The sequence below is a fragment of the Mixophyes fleayi genome, chromosome 4, assembly GCF_038048845.1.
Source record: "Mixophyes fleayi isolate aMixFle1 chromosome 4, aMixFle1.hap1, whole genome shotgun sequence".
Lineage (NCBI taxonomy): Eukaryota > Metazoa > Chordata > Amphibia > Anura > Limnodynastidae > Mixophyes > Mixophyes fleayi.
The window spans coordinates 102777220-102796606 of NC_134405.1; the positions used below are offsets into that span (position 1 = coordinate 102777220).

General features: G+C 38.6%; 1 protein-coding gene across 1 annotated transcript in view; it reads right to left on the reverse strand.

The window, feature by feature from the left end:
* Positions 1-16847, reverse strand: part of ADAMTSL3 (ADAMTS like 3) — a 364939-nt gene extending 348092 nt beyond the window's left edge. The window contains exons 1-2 of the mRNA XM_075207905.1: positions 16576-16847; positions 2449-2549 (exon numbers count right to left, since the gene is read on the reverse strand). Of these exons, the coding sequence (XP_075064006.1) occupies positions 2449-2514 (66 nt within the window). The 5' untranslated portion in view covers positions 2515-2549; positions 16576-16847. The remainder of the gene's footprint in view (positions 1-2448; positions 2550-16575) is intronic.
* Between the last annotated feature and the right edge of the window lie 2540 nt (positions 16848-19387).

Consider the following 19387-nt stretch of genomic DNA (forward strand, 5'->3'; position numbering starts at 1 on the left):
TACAACTTAGCTTCTCGCACTAGGTTTACTTTAAGGCTCAAGCAAATCTGTGTTTGATATTTCTTGGCAATGCTGGAATACAACAGGGACATAGAAATATATGATATGAAAATAACCCCCAACTGCCGGATTTTGGGGTAATGTGTGTTCTTTTGTAGTAAAGGTAATATCTACCACTTTGCCTCTCGCAATTGGGAAATGTCATTTGGGCCTTATGGGGGATTTGGCCCTGTTTAGAGCGGAACACAGCCTCATTTTAATCCTATTATATAATGCTATGAAATTAGCCGAGATGAAAGAGCACAGGTTCTCTAAGCCGGAGACAGTGGCAAAAGTTGATGAATGAAACACTTTAATTGTATAAAGCTACATCTATCAATCAAGGCACATTTACTATAATTTGGTCTATTTAGCTAGATAACCCAAGAACTGTAGTTCCTAATTTAGGTTGACCTGCACTCACCTGTAACACATAATGGAAGCTACTTGTCTTAGGGGTATGCGGTTGGATGTTTGGGGGGGATGGGTAGGGTGCTCCGGGATGGGTAGGAGTACAATACACTAATGTCATCCCCTTTTCTCTTTACAACCCCCTACTTTTTGTTTAACTTTCTATTCCCTTTGTTCCGTATTCTCTTCCCCATTTGACTTGTTTTATATTTGTTCTATATTGTAAATTAAAAATAAATGCCTAGAAAAAAATTGCTTTCAATATTTCATATACATTGCACATGTGAAGGATGCAGGAATGATAGGGCATTGAGTGTGCACTTAAACTATGCTCCAAACTGTAGGGGTTAAATGATGATGTGTGAAGATTAGACTCGGAGCAGGTGCATAAGGGCAATTTATGGTTTCTGGTGGTATGAAGTTGGTTTCATCACTACATTTCTGTTTAACTCTGTATGCCCTCTCATTAGCCTCTGCTCTTCAGTTTCATACCGCCTGCAATTTCAATTTATGACATCATATCTGGATTCTGTTCTGAGCAATACAGCAGGCAGGTTATCCTGGGGCTCCACTGAGCTCAACTCTCCAACCAACCAGAAAAGTCTGCCTTCTACCAGCGTTCAAAGAAAATGATGTCAGACGGGGATGCTTAAACTCAGACAGTCAACAATCGAGGGGGAGGAGAACAGACTGAGAAAAGTCAAACACAATCCGTCCAAGATGTGATTTTTGTTTCATATACTGGTTTGCTTTACTTTTTAATTCGGATGGTGTTGCTCAGTATCATTTCATGGCAGCTCTCTATGTACTGTGTACTTATAAGTATTTTAAAAATTAAAACGTATTAAAAAACAAAAAAACAAAACCCTGCATCTTCTAGATCACCTTCAAATATCAACCCTCTGCTTGTCAACTATTATATAATACATTTACAATCAAAGCAGTTTAGTTTTTTGGCTGCTGTCCTCAAAAAGCTGAATTTAAAATGTGTCTATCACTTACACATGGTGATGGCAGCCATTTTATAGGCTGCCCCAGGAATAATGAAAACACAGATTAAAATAAATAGTGGGGGTCCCAGGGATCGATCCCCCCATTATCTGAAGCTGCTGTTGTTGACACCAGAACAATAAAATACCTCACGTAAATTGGAGTATTTGGTCAGCCACTCCTCCCTATTTACTAAACTGAGCCTATATTAGGAGCTATTCAAAACTGCTACACTCAATATATTGTTTGCTTTCAGAATGTTATTTCTTGCGTCATTTGATAAAACAATATCTACTGTAAATATGGACTGAAACTGGCATTTTCTTTTCAACCCAGAGCTGGCATGGAGATCAAACACAGGCAAGGAAGGGCGCCCTAGCCAACCAAAGGATTTTGTTAAGATAACACGACATTGTCTCAGTAGTCTAGATACGAAACATTTTCTACTAAGAGACTTAAGTGACGCCAAGCGTAAAAATACATTTGTCTATGACTGCAGCTGCAGACTCTTAACGTGAGCAGGGGCTGTGATTTTTTTGGCTGTTACGTCATCCTGAAGGACAGCAATGACATGGTCACATATAGATATGAGGGAACTGTGCCTGGGAGTTATACATTATGGAAGGTGAGAGCCACCCATCATCTATGCAAAGAGGAGACAGACATTTTGAAGCCTGAACCAAAATTTAGTCTATCAATTAAATATGAATTAGTGACATCACTAAAGCTTGAGGCACAAATGACATCAGTCTAAGAAAATCAAGATGGCTGGCTCCACTGTATATACTGTAGGTACTGAACCAATAACACCTATAAATTTGATATAGTGCAGCATTTCTATTATCATGGGAATGATACTTTCCCCACAGAAAATTCAGCCAGGCAAGTTTTGTTTAATAGCCCATTACTTATTTCTGCAATTATATTTTGGAAACTCCTCATACACAACTCGAGCAGAATGGTAACTTTGTCTTCTACACCAAATAATTAATTAAGCATTTGATTTACCTGATATCTTGCAGACTTAACAGTCAGTGATATTATTACCCACACTGCCAGCGACCCAGAGGCCATCTTGCTGTTGCCGTCCCACCTCAACCTTATTCACTCTTTAAGAAGAAAAAAGAAAAGGTGTCAATTATTATGGAGAGGACACAGTGTTAACCTGTTGTGATACAAAACTGCCACATATTCTTCAATGTGGAGCTACAGTTTACAGAAAAAGAAAAATCTTAATATTAACAGGGTTGTATCAGACCCCTTACAATAAATAAGAGGGGTTTCTGTAGTTAAAGGGATCGGCTGTGACACATCACATAGCATGAAAGCAGTGGACCTTCTGGGTTGATACGTGATTGGATGGGAGGCAGAAAAAGTGTCACATTACTGACTCTCATCCAATCACATGACCATGTACTTCTGCTTGGAGAGGATTGGTGTGTGTCAGAGTCGATCTTGTTACATATAAAGATTTGTTAGTGGGAAGAGGGTACAAACACTTTAAAATTTATATAAGACAATATGAAATATATATATTGATACAAAGATCACCTAAATCAAAATGAAGGGCGTCCAAATAAACAGACAATATGAATAAATTGAAATAATGCAATATATACACCTTTACTACCAGTTCAGTTTATTTTTTCACCCCCCTCATTGATTTGGTAGATTTGGTATATGGTAGCATTCCTTGACCTCTGTGGTTCCAGAACACTATAGTTTCTCATCACCCTTCCAAAAATCCAGAAATAACACACTTTTTAATTCATACTTACAAAGTTTTTGGCATAATATGTACATTATTTTAGAAGACCACCAAATTCTAAAATGAAATTTTTCAGATATGAACCAAGAATGTAAAATACAATGTTCTTATGTGACGATACACGTCAGCTGTTGAAAAGTACAGTACCTTTCCACTCCATTACAGAGAACTAGAGCCCGTTCCACATATTTAGGACAGCATCCTTATAGGAATTGATACAGTTTATAAAGAGACTGCAATAATTTGTGTTGTTGTAAAATCACAGGTCCTGCCCAAGTATATGAATCCACCAATCTACAAAGTGAATTTCAGTGCAGCAAGTCAGAAAATCTGCCACTCACATGCTGCCTGCTCAGTTAGAGAAGTGCTTTTTTAAGACCTCTTTCTGTATCTATAGTTAAGAATTTAGTTTTGTAGTTAACCATATACCCGCAAGAGTCTCCTGTTACATAAATGTACTGGGGATGCCGAGGGTTCTTGTTCTGGCCTCAACTACCCCTTCCCTTCCCTGATCCCTTTTCTCATCCCATCCCCACCCACTATACACTTTTCCACACCCCATTAAACTTGCTAACGTTTGTCCTATTTGCCAATTTCAGATACTAAAAAGAACTTGATGTTCCCTTTGTATTACACAAAATAGTCAAGATTACTTGGGGCTTGATTAACTATTTGTCTTTCTATTTGTACAACTATTGCTGTTCTGATCCTTGGTATTTGCAATTGTTTTTTGCATTCTATTTGAACCCATAAATAAAATTCTTTATAAAACAAAATAAAAATAGATGGATGGATTCCATCATCCAAAACACTACTAAAATAAATAGACTGGCAGTGGTACTTAATATAGCATCATGCTAAGGAGAAAGGGTTAACTTCTCCTATATCTGAACTTCATATCACTGTATTCTGTGCATTTTCTCAATATGTATCTGCAATATTTTAAGCAATTATCTGTGTTGAACGGTTTGATCAGTGACGCAGATTTTATGGCACTGCACTAGCCTGATTCTCATCAATCCTGACACAGAGAAATTGTTTCCCCTTTGATCAGCTGACCAATTAGCTCCATGTAGTTGTTCTTAAATCAGCCTCACTGTCAATCTAGGGGCAGATGTGTTTTCACACTAAGAGGTGGATTCAATTAGTCGCGAAGTTACGTAGGAACCTGGCACATTGTGTCAGAGGAACACAAATCTTCCCTCATTTTTGCTCGCACCTCTGAGCGATGTTACCTGTACCGTTGCTAAGATATTTTTGCATAGAAAACACATGGTTCCTACAGCACTTTGTGGCTAACTGAATGTAATTAGTGTAGGAAAAAATCACAGTTTAACAAATAGTTTACAGTCATGGCAAAAAGTTTTGAGAATGACAAGTATTGGTTACACACAGTTTGCTGCTTCGGTGTTTTTAGACCTTTTTGTCAGATATTGCTATAGTATATTGAGGTAATATTACAATTACATTAAGTTTATGCAAAGAGTCAACATTTGCAGCGTTGACTCATGTTTTTGAAGACCTTTGCAACTCCTCTGGAATGCTGTCAATCAACTTCTGGGCCACATACTGACTGATGGCCGCCCATTCTTACCTAATCAATGCTTGGAGTTTGTCAAAATTTGTGGGTTTTTGTTTGTCCACCCATCTCTTGAGGATTGACCACAAGTTCTCAATGGGATTAAGGTCTTGGGAGTTTTCTGGCCATGGACCCAAAATTTCGATGTTTTGATCCTGAGTCACTTAGTTATCACTTTTGCCTTATGTCAAGGTGCTCCATCATGCTGGAAAAGGCATTGTTCATCACCAAACTGTTCTTGGATGGTTGGGAGAAGTTGCTCTTGGAGGATGTTTTGGTACCATTCTTTGTTCATTGCTGTTTTGTTAGGTAAAATTGTGAGTGGTCCCACTCCCATCAGAGCAGAGCTTTATCAGGAATAGCAGCAGGCAGGTGTGAGTGCATCTGCATGCACAGTTAGGTGAAGACTTTTGGAGGATGGCCTGGTGTCAAGAAGGCCAGCAAAGTAGCCACTTATCTCCAGGAAAAACATCAGGGACAGACTGATATTCTGCAAAAGGTACAGGGATTGGACAACTGAGGACTGGGGTAAAGTCATTTTCTCTGATGAATCCCCTTTCAAATTGCTTGGGGCGTCTGGAAAAACACTTGTCCAGAGAAGGAAAGGTGAGCGCTACCATCAGTCCTGTGTCATGCATACAGTAAAGCATCCTGAGACCATTCGTGTGTGTGTGTGGGGGGGGGGGGGGGGGTGCTTCTCAGTCAAGGGAGTGACACTGCACTTCAAATCTCACTATTCTGGACAAAGTAACGTGGTAATTTTATTTCTTATTCTCTCTATTTTGTAGTTTATTGGTCTTTATCTCCTATCTGTTAGTCTCGATTTCCTAAAATGTTGAACAAATAGTTTTTTTTACTATACTTCCATGTCATTATCATTAGAACTATAACAGCCTTCACCCTCCCTGCTTCATATCTCTTTTTCTATATTGCCTCTTTACTATTCAGCTCCTCTGTAAGGCTGAGTACACACTACAGAATATTTCTCCTGATGCGACATCTTTAACGATTTTACTAACGACAGGAAAAAAAGTCCCGATCAGCAGCCGATTCATGTATACACACTGTACACGGTTTACCGTCAGATCTGCGCTATGCATCTGTCACAACCATCAGCTGAATAGATTGTGACTCTGCACACTCCATAGAGATCCATAGACACAGCCCTTGGTGAGTGCATACACACTGCAGGTTTGGAACGTCATTGTTCCATCATTGGACAACATTGAACGTTGAACATAGTCCTGTTTAAAAATCAATTTAAACGACACAATGTGCTTTGGAATGATAATCATTCATTGCGTACACAGCGTACACACTAAAGCAATATCAGGCCGAGCGGTCGTTTATCGTGTGATTGGCCTGATAATCGTCTGAAAACACTGCAGTGTGTACCCAGCCTAACAATCATGTTCTTTTCCTATCTGTATCTCCTGTAACATCTCAACCTGTCACCAGAAAATAAAACACACCTTACAATTCTTATTTTATATCTCTCTTTAATATTATCATCATTATCATCTTTTATTTATAAGGCTTCTGTAGCATCATAAATAGGGAGTTAGACCATACAACAAAGCTACATAAGTACACACAGGTAAGAAAAATGGGTAACAGAACAAATAACATGACATGCAAAACAATTCAGCATAAGTCAAAACAGGGACAGAGAGAGGGCAGACATGAGGCAGGGTACATCGCTGTGGAATTGGTGGTGCTATATAAATAAATGATGATGATGAAGGCAGTGGGGTTCACGGTGGTGCAGAGGTCTGCAGCATATTGAGGCCGCTATGTAAAGAGTCCTAGATGGCCATGGTGCAGGGGACTAGGTGGTACAGAATGCGGCAATGTCTAGTATGGTGCAGGGACCATGATGGTGTCTGGGTCATGTTACAATGTCCAGGACAGTGAAACAAGAAGTATAATGGCAGGCTGCAGCAGGCCAAGCTTGTTAATGTCAGGTATCAGAGATTGTTCCTTGTTTGTTCCACTGTGTCGTTTAACTGTGTATTTCCTTACACTTTGTGAGAGAAACACTGTAAAACTATTGTATTGTGTGTGTTTCTTTAAACACGCACATTATTTGGGCTTACGCATATCTATATTCAACTAGAAGCGGATCTGAAGATATGTCTCTTCTTGAAGATGAGTTAGGAACACTCTGCTCTAACAGACAACACACTGCTGGATAAGTACAATACACATGTGGAACATAAAGTCCCAGCAGAAAGCACAGGGAAAAAAAGTATTCAATTATCGGTACCTGTTACTAATATAGTTATTAATGAAAAAACATTTTTAAAAAAGTTTGTTTGCTTTTCCATGAAATACATTTATCATGATGTTACTATTGTCTACTGTACATAAAATGCATTTTTACAGTTGCTCTTGATTGCAAACACATGTTCTAGCATGTATACACAGCCGTCATCACTAGTAATCAGCTCTTCTACCTGACCTGTAGCTGGTGCAACTGATAAGACAGAAAATCACGTACCTTAGTGATGCCCAAAGCTTAAATCGAACGCTGCTGTGTGCGCTCGAGCTTGGCACGCCCTTACTGTACACTGACTGTGTGCGAACGACCATTCCCCTCTTGTCTCGCCCATGAAATTGTGGGCATAAGTGTCCTTTGTGCCCAAAGATGAATTGGATGTTCTTGTGTTCACTGGTGTATAGCCCGTTTCTGGGCATGCGCAGTACGATTTTACGTAAAATTTGCGCATATATCGACATTTATGTTCCTTACTGTAGAAAAACACCAACATGTTACACCCCAACAACATCCCTCTTCTGCTTCTATTAGCTGATGGTACTGTAATAGATCCAGGTCCCCCCCACATCCCCAATACATGTCATTATAAATCAGATCACTTCCAGCAAATCTCAAAAACCATGCGTCCTCTTACCTACAGAATTCTCAACTATATTAAATATCAACAACTTTCCACCTCTCTAACCAATGTCTACATTCTCCTCTCCTGATCTGGCAGTACCACATCTTAACCAAACACCAGCAACTGCCATTGCTCCAGCTATACTTTACACTCTGCTTCGACCTTGATGTCATTATTCAAGCATGTAGTGATTATTGCTATTCTAAAAAAAAGCAAATTCAGACCTGAACTCCATCTGAGATAACCATTCCATGGCTCAGCTCCAATGCCCTTCCAAGATTCTTACACGTCTTGCCTACACTCACCTCACACACATTCTTTCTTCACACAATCTATCAGACCATCTTCAGTCTGGCTTTCATTTCCAATGACTAAGGTGGTCAATGATTGGATTAATCACTGCGAAATCTAAAGGCCATTAGTTATCCTTGACTTGGAACTGTCCTTGTTCCTCCAATCTGTATCCATATCCTGTTACATATATCTAGAAGCTCCCACTATTCTAGAAACATTTCTAGAATACACATATATCTCACATAAGACTGTGCTAAAACATCCTGCACTGACTATTGTAATTGCCCCCTTACTGGTCTTTCCCTAACCAGATTTTTACTCCTACAATCTATCTTTAATGCAGCGGCTAGACTAATTTTCTTCGTAAAATGTTCTTCTATTGCTGCTGTTCTGCTGTGTCAGTCGCCACACTAGTTGCCTGTACTTAGCCAAACTCAATATAAAATACATCTACGACATAAGTCTCTTCACTTGTTTCATAACATCTCCCAACTCTGCACAAGATCTGTAACTATCATCCACACTCGTGACTCCCATTCCCACTTACAGGACTTCTTTCAGGCTACACCCACTCTGTGGACTGCCCTTCACCGCACCACAAGACTTTCCTCTAACCTCCAAGCCTCTCAAAAACTCACCTCTTCAGGCAAGCTTATTAAATTCCCAAACTACTCTTCTAACCTAACTAGGCTACACTTCCTGAGTACCACCCCACTACACAGTTTACATAAAACCTGCTTTTATTCTCTTCCTATGCTCAAACAACCCTCTGACCGCCAGACCAACATTGCTGTGTGACTGGATCGCTTAGCCACATAAAGCACTTTTTACTATTGCAATCTAGCTGGGCCAATATTAACCTCATGTATCACACTCCTATTGTGCCATAGATTGTAAGCAGGGCCCTCCTACCTCTCTGCTGGTCTGTAATTCCCAGTTTCGTTGTATTTCTATGATTGTTCCCAATTGTAAAGTCCTTCGGAATATACTGGCGCTATATAAATACATTTGAATATTAATTTACAGTGGTGAGCTTATGTAAAGATAGCTAGAGAACTGGAGCAGGAACAATGATTCACCTTTTACAAATGATTTAATGGGCAGGTCTTAGGGTACATTGGGTGATTCAAGGATAAGATGAATGTGCATGTGTGGGACAGGTAAAGTTATTGTTGTCACCCAAATAAAGAATATGTGGAACTTGAAAACTGATGTCCTCAACCACTGTCCAAACAATTTTAAGGACCAGGAGCAAAGCGTCTGAGAAAAAAATGGAAAAATCACCTCACAACAGTGTTTGTTCAAAGACACTTTCCCAAGTAGAAAGCTGGTATGGCAGTAAAATGTGCCTCCACAAATATTACTCTATGGGGATAAATGCACTTACAAGCAGTACATTTTTGTCTTAATTCACATATTTACTGGCATAAACCAGGATTTTTGGGGGGATATAAAATAATACATTATCAACTAAATTGATAGCCTCCTCTAGTATATTTGTCTAGAAGGCAAATAATTAACATTAAGATATTTTTAAGCAGCAAACACATGAAAAAAAAATAAGAAGAACTTTTTCATTTTTCTTGGTTAGTTTCTTCATTCTGCTATTCATGATTTATAACTGTACAGGTTTGCACAGGGTCATGTAACTACCATGGCAACCACAGTCACGTGGCATATGATGTAGTGAGCAGAGAGGCTTTGGAATGACCCCTGAGCTCAATCAGCACTGTTCACTGTAAAATCCTTCCCCTCCTTCTCCTCCTCTGCCATGACATACTGAGTTTAGGTAAAGTTTAGCTAACAAAAATGTTTAACTTGAGGCATGTGTTTGGATAACAAATATTATTTGGACATAAAATGTGTATAAATGTTTGCACATGTTATATCTGCATGAGTTGTCACAGTGCCTTTTTCATAAGGTTTTGATGGGAGAGTTAAAAATGTCCAGACATATTTTTTTACATTATCCAATAGATCATAAGATGCTCTGCAAACATGTTTTGTCTTATGGTTGAAAAACAACATATAAACTGATCAGCCTGTTAAAAAAGTTTTAAAAAAATGAACAGGAATCCTGGCTATCTACAAAGGTCCATTTTTGTAGGGCGCTAACATTCCCAGCACACAAGTACATAGGTTAGAAACAACTTTAATGTAGGCTTATTTTTGTACCAGAAGGCATCAGCAAAGTTACATTGCAAATTATCTTATTAATAGAATTATTATATATTTTTTTATTTTGTGTGAATTTCCCTTTTAAATATAAAGATTTAGCAACATATCTTACACTTATGAAGAATTCACATATTAACACCCACACAAGCTATTTTTAATAGTCCTAAATTTAACCACTTAATCTCCTTCATGATCAAGTTAGAGTGAAGACAGAATAAGGCACACAAACCTTATTATAACACTTAGTCATGTCCACCGCAGCCGGATAGTGAAGTATTAGAAAGCACACTCCATAAGCATCACTAAGTTTAATCACATGTAAAGGAATTGTTCATGAATAACAGGAAAATGAAGTCTGCCAAAACAGAGCTGATTAATGTCGCACAGAGAAATCTGCTATTCCACCTTCTCACTAACATTCCTCCAGTCTCAAAGCATAGAACGCAGCCAGTTTTTTTATTTGCACCCCAACTATTGTGGAAAATGGTCATCAAGACTTGAAATCTAGTATAGTCTACAGCTGAGAGGGGAAAAAAAAGATAAGTGAACCGTCTAGACAAATGAAATGAAAACATATGAGCTTAGTGGTCACTTTTCATTAAGTAAAACAACTTGTCAAATTATTATCACGCCCCCTAATCGCTGCCCACAGGAGGTCATCTTTGGGAGGCAGAGCATAACGTGTTTATTAAAAGGATCATATCAGAATGTGGAGTATGAGAGTCTAAATAAATATACAAGGAAAATAATGAAAGGTATTCTTTCCTAGTGTGGCTGTAAAGTATTTTAATTTCCCTCTGGGTCTGAAAACAGCTAAAAGTTCTATTCACCTGTTCCTGTCCAAATCATAACATCGCAGTGAGAAGTCATACTGCATATGACCACACCAATAACACATTACCCCAAATCCTCTCTATACAGCAGTAATATGTGGAACTCACAAACAGCAGAACATGTCTGTGTATAGAGTAGAGTTGAGCCAAAACAAAAATATTTTTTTTTTTTGTACAAAATGTGTTAATACAGTTACGAGGAGAAATTTATTTCACACAAATAAGCATAACGTTTGACAAAAAAATTTCTTAGAAGACTACATCACTACTGCGAAATACGCTGTACCAGTAGAACATTTATTCTGTTGCCACCCTAACTGATTTGTCTGGATGAATCGGGCATTTCTTGCTTAGATTCTGAGTGAACCTGGAATGTGCCTTAAATTGTGCCTACATGACAAAAGAAAATATTATGTTGCAGGGCAAGATATTAAATCTAGTTATTATATATTAAATTTGCGTTAAGGGATGGAAAGTGAGCATTTAGGGAGCATTCCAAGATAAGGGGGTAGACCAAAAATGTTCTCTTCTGGGACTGAAATCCCACAACTAGTATGTATACAGAGCTAAGTCACAACTATTGAAAAAAAAAACCCACTATGGAGTAATTTATGATAGAATTTAGTGCTAACAAGTGCAAAATAATATTCCACCTTGTTCTGCTCTTGTGCAGAGTTTTCCGCAGCAGCACACAGCTGAGCTGTACCATTAAACTAGTCATTGGGCTGCTAACCCCTTTGCATAACAATAAACCATTTAATTTGGCCCCATTATAAAAGCCTAGTGGACTATATATATATTACCTGCATTCTTCTAAACGTTTAGACTGACACACTGGGCCTGATTCATTAAGGAGAGTAAGGCAAAAAAATGAGTACGTTTTCTCCTGGACAAATCCATGTTACAATGCAAGGGGTGCAAATTAATTTAATATTTTGCACCTAAGTTAAATACTTCCTTTTTTTTTTCACGTAGCACACAAATTACTTGATACACTGAATTTTAAAGTTGGTCTAGGACATGTCCTACCCGAAATATAAATCTGCCATCACATTTTAAATTTACATCCCCCTCCCATGCAACATGGTTTTGCCAAGGTGAAAAAATACTCATTGTTTTTGCTTTACTTTCCTTAATGAATCAGGCCCACTCCCCCACCCTCTCTCTCCTTCTCTCCATCCTCCCACTTAATACAGGATTTAAAAAACTGTTGTCTTTATTATTGTATAACTAATAATTTTTGGAAAATCTTTTTGTACTGTAGCTTTACATACCTCCCATCCTCTAGCCATTTTATTCTCCATAAAGTCATTTAGAGAAGCCTGTGAAACTCCTGAAAATCATGGAGTCTCACAGGCTCCCTTCTCCTAGCTTGTCAAACAGATAATTACAATAATCTAGTGCTGCTATTGGCTTCATCTGTAGCAGCCGACTTGTTACACTAAAGGTCAGTGGACAGATGGAAGCTGAGTGGTGGTGGAAGGAACAGCAGATGGGAGTAGGTGGTGAGTAATCTGGTTACATAAGGACTGCATTGTATATTGTTCATCAACTAAGGCTCTGAAATGTGAACTGGTTATAAGATGTATTTATGTCTTGTACAATGACCATCGTATGGGGATCTGCAGTACGTACTTGTCATCAGATGTGATTCTGCATTCATTACTGAATGTTAGGTGTATAACGGTTATTGAATGGGACTATGGTGTTAGTCAGATGAAACTCATCGCATACCGTAAACTATATGACACTCTGTATTGTATACTGGTCATCAGATGACACCCTCCATAGCATATTGAAAATCAGATGGGGTCACATGGTATACTGGTTATCAGATATTCATTATCAGATTTCAATTGTTGATGTATTTAATTATAGGTCTTTAAAATGGCAGGCTTTTGTTTTTATACATTTCAGTGCTGTGTATCATCATTTCACAGACGGTAAAGCCAATCCCATATTCTCTGTACTTAACGCATTTTGCATAACTATTTTGAAAAGAAGAACATGAGCATTGTGAAGATAACTACAGAACCAATTCTGTGACAAACTATGATCTATTTCATTCAGATATTGGCAAGTGATAACAAGTTCACTCACACAAGTCCCATAGTCTCAACATATAGTAAGTGGGAATAGTCATGGTGACCTTTATTATCATTTCTGTGTATTATACCTTCATAGAGAGTTATCTGTATAGACCAATGATAGGCAAAGTGAAATAACTAGAGGGCAGCATGTGCGGCCCTCCAGCCTTCAAAGGGGCCACACAGAGAGCACAGCGCACTCCCTCCTGCTCCGGGTATGTCATGTGACCTCCCTGCTCTGTGCAGAGGAGGTCATGTGACTCAGAAGTCAGCTGCCCCATTCCAATAAGATCAGGAGCAGCACGCTGGGGGCCACAGCTGAAGACTCTGCAAACCGCCCGTTGTCCACCGCTGGTATAAACTATGGTATAGACTAGCATAGTCTAATCTATGATGAAAAATCCAGGTCTGTGCAAACATTACACTGCCTGGTTGCACACTCGCTCTTCCTATGAATATTTATAATACTCGACCATTTACATTTATAATTACACACATTTATATAATGTTATTAAACCCTACCCTCATTCCCACATTTTCTTGAAAACTAACTTTTTAGATGAGCTTTCATTAATTGAATAACTCCACCTTGATGTGAATATTTGTTCAGTTTAACAGTAAAATATCAGAAAAATAAAACATTTTGTGTGGTGTAAAAATAATTTCTCTTTTTATGTTACAGATAAGATGTGAGGATATTGTCTAGAATATCTGAACTATCTTAGATTAGCCAAACATACTTGGATAACGTCATCTATTATTAAATAGAAAAAAAACCCTCTAGAGGCCATTTTCAAAGTTGATATCATCCAAGGAGATCTGCAGCCGGGAAAAGGAGTCAAGTGGGGCAGAGCATAGTCAGTGAATCACTTTCAGGCTAGAAAATACTCTGAAAAAGAGTTGTGTTATGTAATATACATGAAACTTTTCACTGCTCTTCCGCTTTTCCCAAAATGTTCTTCCCCGTAACTAGTGACTAATACAATCATCTTCTCCATGTTGTTTAGTATTATTATTCTATTTGTCTAAGGGTCACTGCAAAGTCTAAGTTAGATTTTGTGAAAGACCAGGGGCTAGATTTACTAAGCTGCGGGTTTGAAAAAGTGGGGATGTTGCCTATAGCAACCAATCAGATTCTAGCTTTCATTTATTTAGTACCTTCCACAAAATGACAGCTAGAATCTGATTGGTTGCTATTGGCAACATCCCCACTTTTTCAAACCCGCAGCTTAGTAAATCTAGCCCCAAATCTTTTTATAGAGAGAGAAAGAGCACTGTGACGTATGCAGATTATAAGGGCTCTACTCCCGAGTGCTGAGATGTCAACCTCACCCATGTCATTCAGGAAATAGCACTGATATTGTTCTTGGATTATCCTGGGTCAAACTAACTAATATAAAATAAGTCTTTTTAATCAATTTATTGAGCCCAAGCTCACTGGATAAAAAGTCATTGCTAAGTCTAGAAGCAGACAACTATCTTGCAGCGGAAATGGGTTATGTAGACGTCTATGGATAGTGCTCTAGGTAGGTGACATTACCAAAGAGCACACTGTTGCATGTGACTTGCTATGCCATCTTCAATCACCAGTCCCCTATGGGAATCTACAAGTAAGTCTGACTGTTAGATTATCATGGGACAGATACACATGTAGCTGGTTCCATAGGGCACAGGCGGTTATAGAATGCCCAGCAGTTTGCATGAAATTGTGCCCTGCAATCACATGGATCAGAATCGCAGGGCATTATCGCCACTGTAGCTGAGCCTTAAAAGGCACTACAAAACATACTGAATAGACAATAAACAATAACATGTAAAAAAAAAGTAAAAGAAAATAAAAAACAATTGAAAGAAAAAAACAAATAACATCAATGTTTAGCCTAGTATATTTATTAAATAAATTATACCATGCATCTAATAGGCTGGGCTTTTGGCCAGATAAAATAATGTTATCTTATAGCTCTAAGCATTGGATTTAAACATTACTACGAGTCAGTGACTAAATGTGTTTGAGAGAGCTGGTGACTTACCACTAGGTCTACAATCAGCGGAGTGCGGTTGGTATTACTGTATATCAAAAAAGTTTTCATGTGTGAAATACAAACAATTTCAAATAGTGTTGTTCTGTTTCCGCAATGATCCAGCAAAATGTTTAACCACTTTATTACAGAAAATAAAATGGGTTTTTTTCTCTAAAGTTACATACTGTATGTATTCAGTGCTCTAGAGCAGCGAGATTGGTTATGTAATTTAAGTGTCCATTATAAGCTGTCACAGCATAGCTACCTAGATGTACAAGGGAAGTGCGTTTTTAACGTGTAGTAAAGTCAAATGTCCTGATTATATACGACTCTTCCGCTTTAGATGTGTACATTTCATTAAAGATTAACTCTTTTGTTACAGCCAGGAAAGAGAAATTCCACTAAACTTCTTCTGAAATATTTGCACATTCATTTTGGGTCTAAAGCCAACAATGAATTTTGCAAAACATGTTTTTATTGCCTGAGATTTCGGTGTGTGGAAAGTTATCCTATTCTAACAATCAGATCCACCTGCCACATGATTCATGTAACTCCTGGGTATATTTGGCAACCTCCATCAAAGTTATATAAATTTACACAATGTGGTCTCATACTCCCCCTTTCTTCCAGAAAGACCATGATTTAATTCATATGACAGCTACCGGTTTAAAAATACACTATTTCTTATCAATGCATTGAATATAATACTCTGCACACAGTGTACATAGCTGCTACCTGATTCTTTCCAAAAATCTATTTTTTAACAAAAGTAAAATACATTTGTAAAGTAACACAGTTGTATTTAAGTATACTATTGACTATTACAAATTATATGGCTAAACACAAATCTGTGACATCTTCTGAAATTAATATATATATATATATATATCATATATATATATATATATATATATATATATATATATATATATATATATATATATATAAAAGCTTGTGTGTTTGGGGTGAAAAGGGCACATGGATATAAACTGGATAATTTAGCACACGCACACTCTATTTCATCTTATGTTTAAAACTATACAATTCAGGATCTATGAGACATTGGTTCTGGAATTTTGTATATTGTCTACAGACATTTATCATACATTGCAATTACCTCAACAGCTGAAAAATGCAGTTGAAAGTGCACATGTGCAAAGTTACAGTGAATACCGTAGCACTTAAGAGTTAAAAAAAACATGAAGACAGTGTAGCTCCAATACTAGGGCACACTCGTGAACTTCATAGCATAGCAACTGCTACTAAAAAAGTTATTGCAAGGAAGTCTAAAATGCATTGGCTTTTATAACTATAAATATATAATATATATCTATATCTATCTATAAATTAACCATAAGGGGACAATACATTTGTATATGCAAAATAAAATGAGTTTCAAGCAATATTAGGATCCTGCAACCCGATAATTGATTTCACACATGTATTTTTACAGTGACATCTCTTTGACAACTCACCTTCCTTAGGACTGGCTCCCACGTCTACTCCTCATAAATCTACTATACTCTTTATGTATCTATGCAGAATGGGGAAAGTCACAGTCCAGAAAGTGCAAATAGGAATATAATCTTCAAATCTTCATGACCTCTTGTGATCTATCTGGGTCTGGCTTGGAGCAGAGGGCACCATTGTGATCATTGAGTGTGTGGCTCAGCTGTAACCCACAGCGGGAAACTTGCACAGCTCCTGGATACAGCTGGAAGCTGCCTCCCTGCTGAACAAGTCAAGCGGCTGAATGCAAATGCAACAGGTCTGTTGGTGACAGAAGGAGCAGCTGATATTCGTCGGTTAGCGCCACCTACTGGTGGTCGCTGTGAAATGCAGGGAGGCGCTGCTTTAAGGGTTCCCTATGGAAATGCAGCTGTGAGCAGACAGACATGCTCCTGTAATACAGTAGCTGAAGCCAAAATAAAAAGGCAAGGTTCCTGGTAGCTCTGACTTTATAAGGCCCAGGGACAACCTGATCTGAAGGATTTCCATCTCAGCTTTGTTACACTTTTTCCATTTTAACCTCTAGCTGACAGCAGAAATGAATCACATTTAATACACCATATATACAGTATCCTAAGCATATATAATTAATGTCATATTGGTACAAAGTAATTGGAGGCAACATTCACCTTTATCTTACCTAAAACATTTACCTTAAAGGCCTTTGTCTTTATTACATAGCTATAAATCACGTAGTATATTTTACACTGCAGTTTCTGCCAATAATTTCAGGACTTGTAGAAATATTAATTTGCAGCAGTCTCTATGGGTAAGGAGAAACTAGTACAAAAGTTAAAATGTCAAAGCCACATGATGCGACAAAGGTATAATTAAAGAGTATTTGGCATTAATATATTGCAAAGGCTGTGTATTACTGAGCTGAATAATATACGTTAACTTAAGGGTTTATACTATCTAAATATGTCCATTAATGGTCTCATTACTCAGCAGCAGTGATAGGAGGTAGGTACTTCTCTCAGTAAACAGGCAAACAGTTGCTGAGAGCTTTGCAGATTTGCTCTGAAGAAATTGTTGTATTCATATACATGGGCTCGCCGGTGTCAAAAAATTTTTTTTTTGCGCGGACAATATGAACCTTTAACAACTGAGTCCCCACTCTGAACACGGGAATAACTTGGGCATGGGGCTGCTGAGAATGCCAGCACCAGCCCTGCCTGCCTGCCACAGATACCAATGGTAAAGGGTGTCCCTAAGATATTGTAAATAATCGCCGACACCATCTCAGATAATATACATGCCTTTGCTTTGTCATTGTATTGGTATAATATATAAGCAATGAAAGCCTCCAACAAACCAATTCTTCAAAGGTGAGTAAGGTAAGGTATTTAGAAATTTAATAAATGCCCTTCAATACTTTTACCTTTGCATTCTAGCTGGACCAATGTACAATATGATGTAGTACATGCCCTTGTGTTTCAAACTCCCGTTGTCCTATAGATTGTAAGCTTGCGAGCAAGGTTCTCTTACCTCTCTGTCTGTATGTATTACCCAGTATTGTCCTATCAATGTTTGTTCCCAATTGTAAAGCGCTACGGAATTTGATGGCGCTATATAAATAAATGATGATGATGATCAATTAACTTAATATGTCATTTGAAGGTGTGAAATGGGATTAAGGCAATGAAGACCTTACAAACAGAGGCGGGTCCAGGGGGGGGGGGGGCGATCGGGGCTTGCTGCAGGTCCGTTCGGCAATGACAGTGTGCTGCCCGGCTGCTCTGATTGTGTTTTAAACAAAATCAGAGCAGCCGGACAGCACACTGTCACTGTCTAGCGGACCTGCACATACTGTGCAGCCGCCGGCAGCCTTAGAAATCAGAAAGGGGGCAGGGCCTAAATCGCCTTCCCTAAGATCGCCCCGGGTAGAATAATTGTCTAGATCCGCCCCTGCTTACAATCCTGACTGGCACAGCTAACAGCAGCACTGAGCTCACTATCACTAAGACTGTGACCTTCACTCACTCTCATCAGTCAGGAAGGGGCAGGCAGGTATTGACCCTCTGCATACAGTGCTACACGCGGCACAGGCACATTGCAAGCACCCATAGGATCTTGTAGTGTGTGACTGTGCCATGCGCTAGCTAGGAACCCAGCAACAGAGCTGACTGACGGACAGAATGTGCCCTCTCTAGCAAAGAGTGTGCTTGTTTTACTCAGTGTAGGCCAGGACCAGACTATGAGTATGAACACAAATAACATGATACATGCAAATTTAAATAAATGATAGGAGCAACAAAAAAATGACCTCATCCTGGGGCCTCCAGGACCACCTGGGGGCTCTAAGAGGCTACTTACCTTGCTAACACAGTAATTTAGTGCGGCCCCTGCCCATCAGAACACTGCTCCAAAGATGTGGTGGAGTTCCAGCAGTTTGTAGTGAGGTGGGGGGGGGGTGTAGTATCTTACCTTATAACAGAGCTGCAGTGGAAAATCAGGTTAACACTGAACAATATATTTTACCTTCATTGTTCATATATCAAAACTTAAATTTTAGAGATCTTTTAAAGAATTATCATTATTACAAAAACACCTTTCTGGATTTTTTTTTTACCCTTAAGCGTCACTGGTGCCCAGTTCGGTGGTAGTCAGTTTCACGGTACTGACTACCCCAACAGAGAAGACAACTTGGCTTAAAGCGGCGATGGATGGACCCACCTGTCATTTATGTCATGTAAGTATTATTTTAGGGGTTAGGGTTAGGATTAGGGTTAACCCTGACTCCTAACCCTAATACCCCTAACACCCCTAACCCCTAAA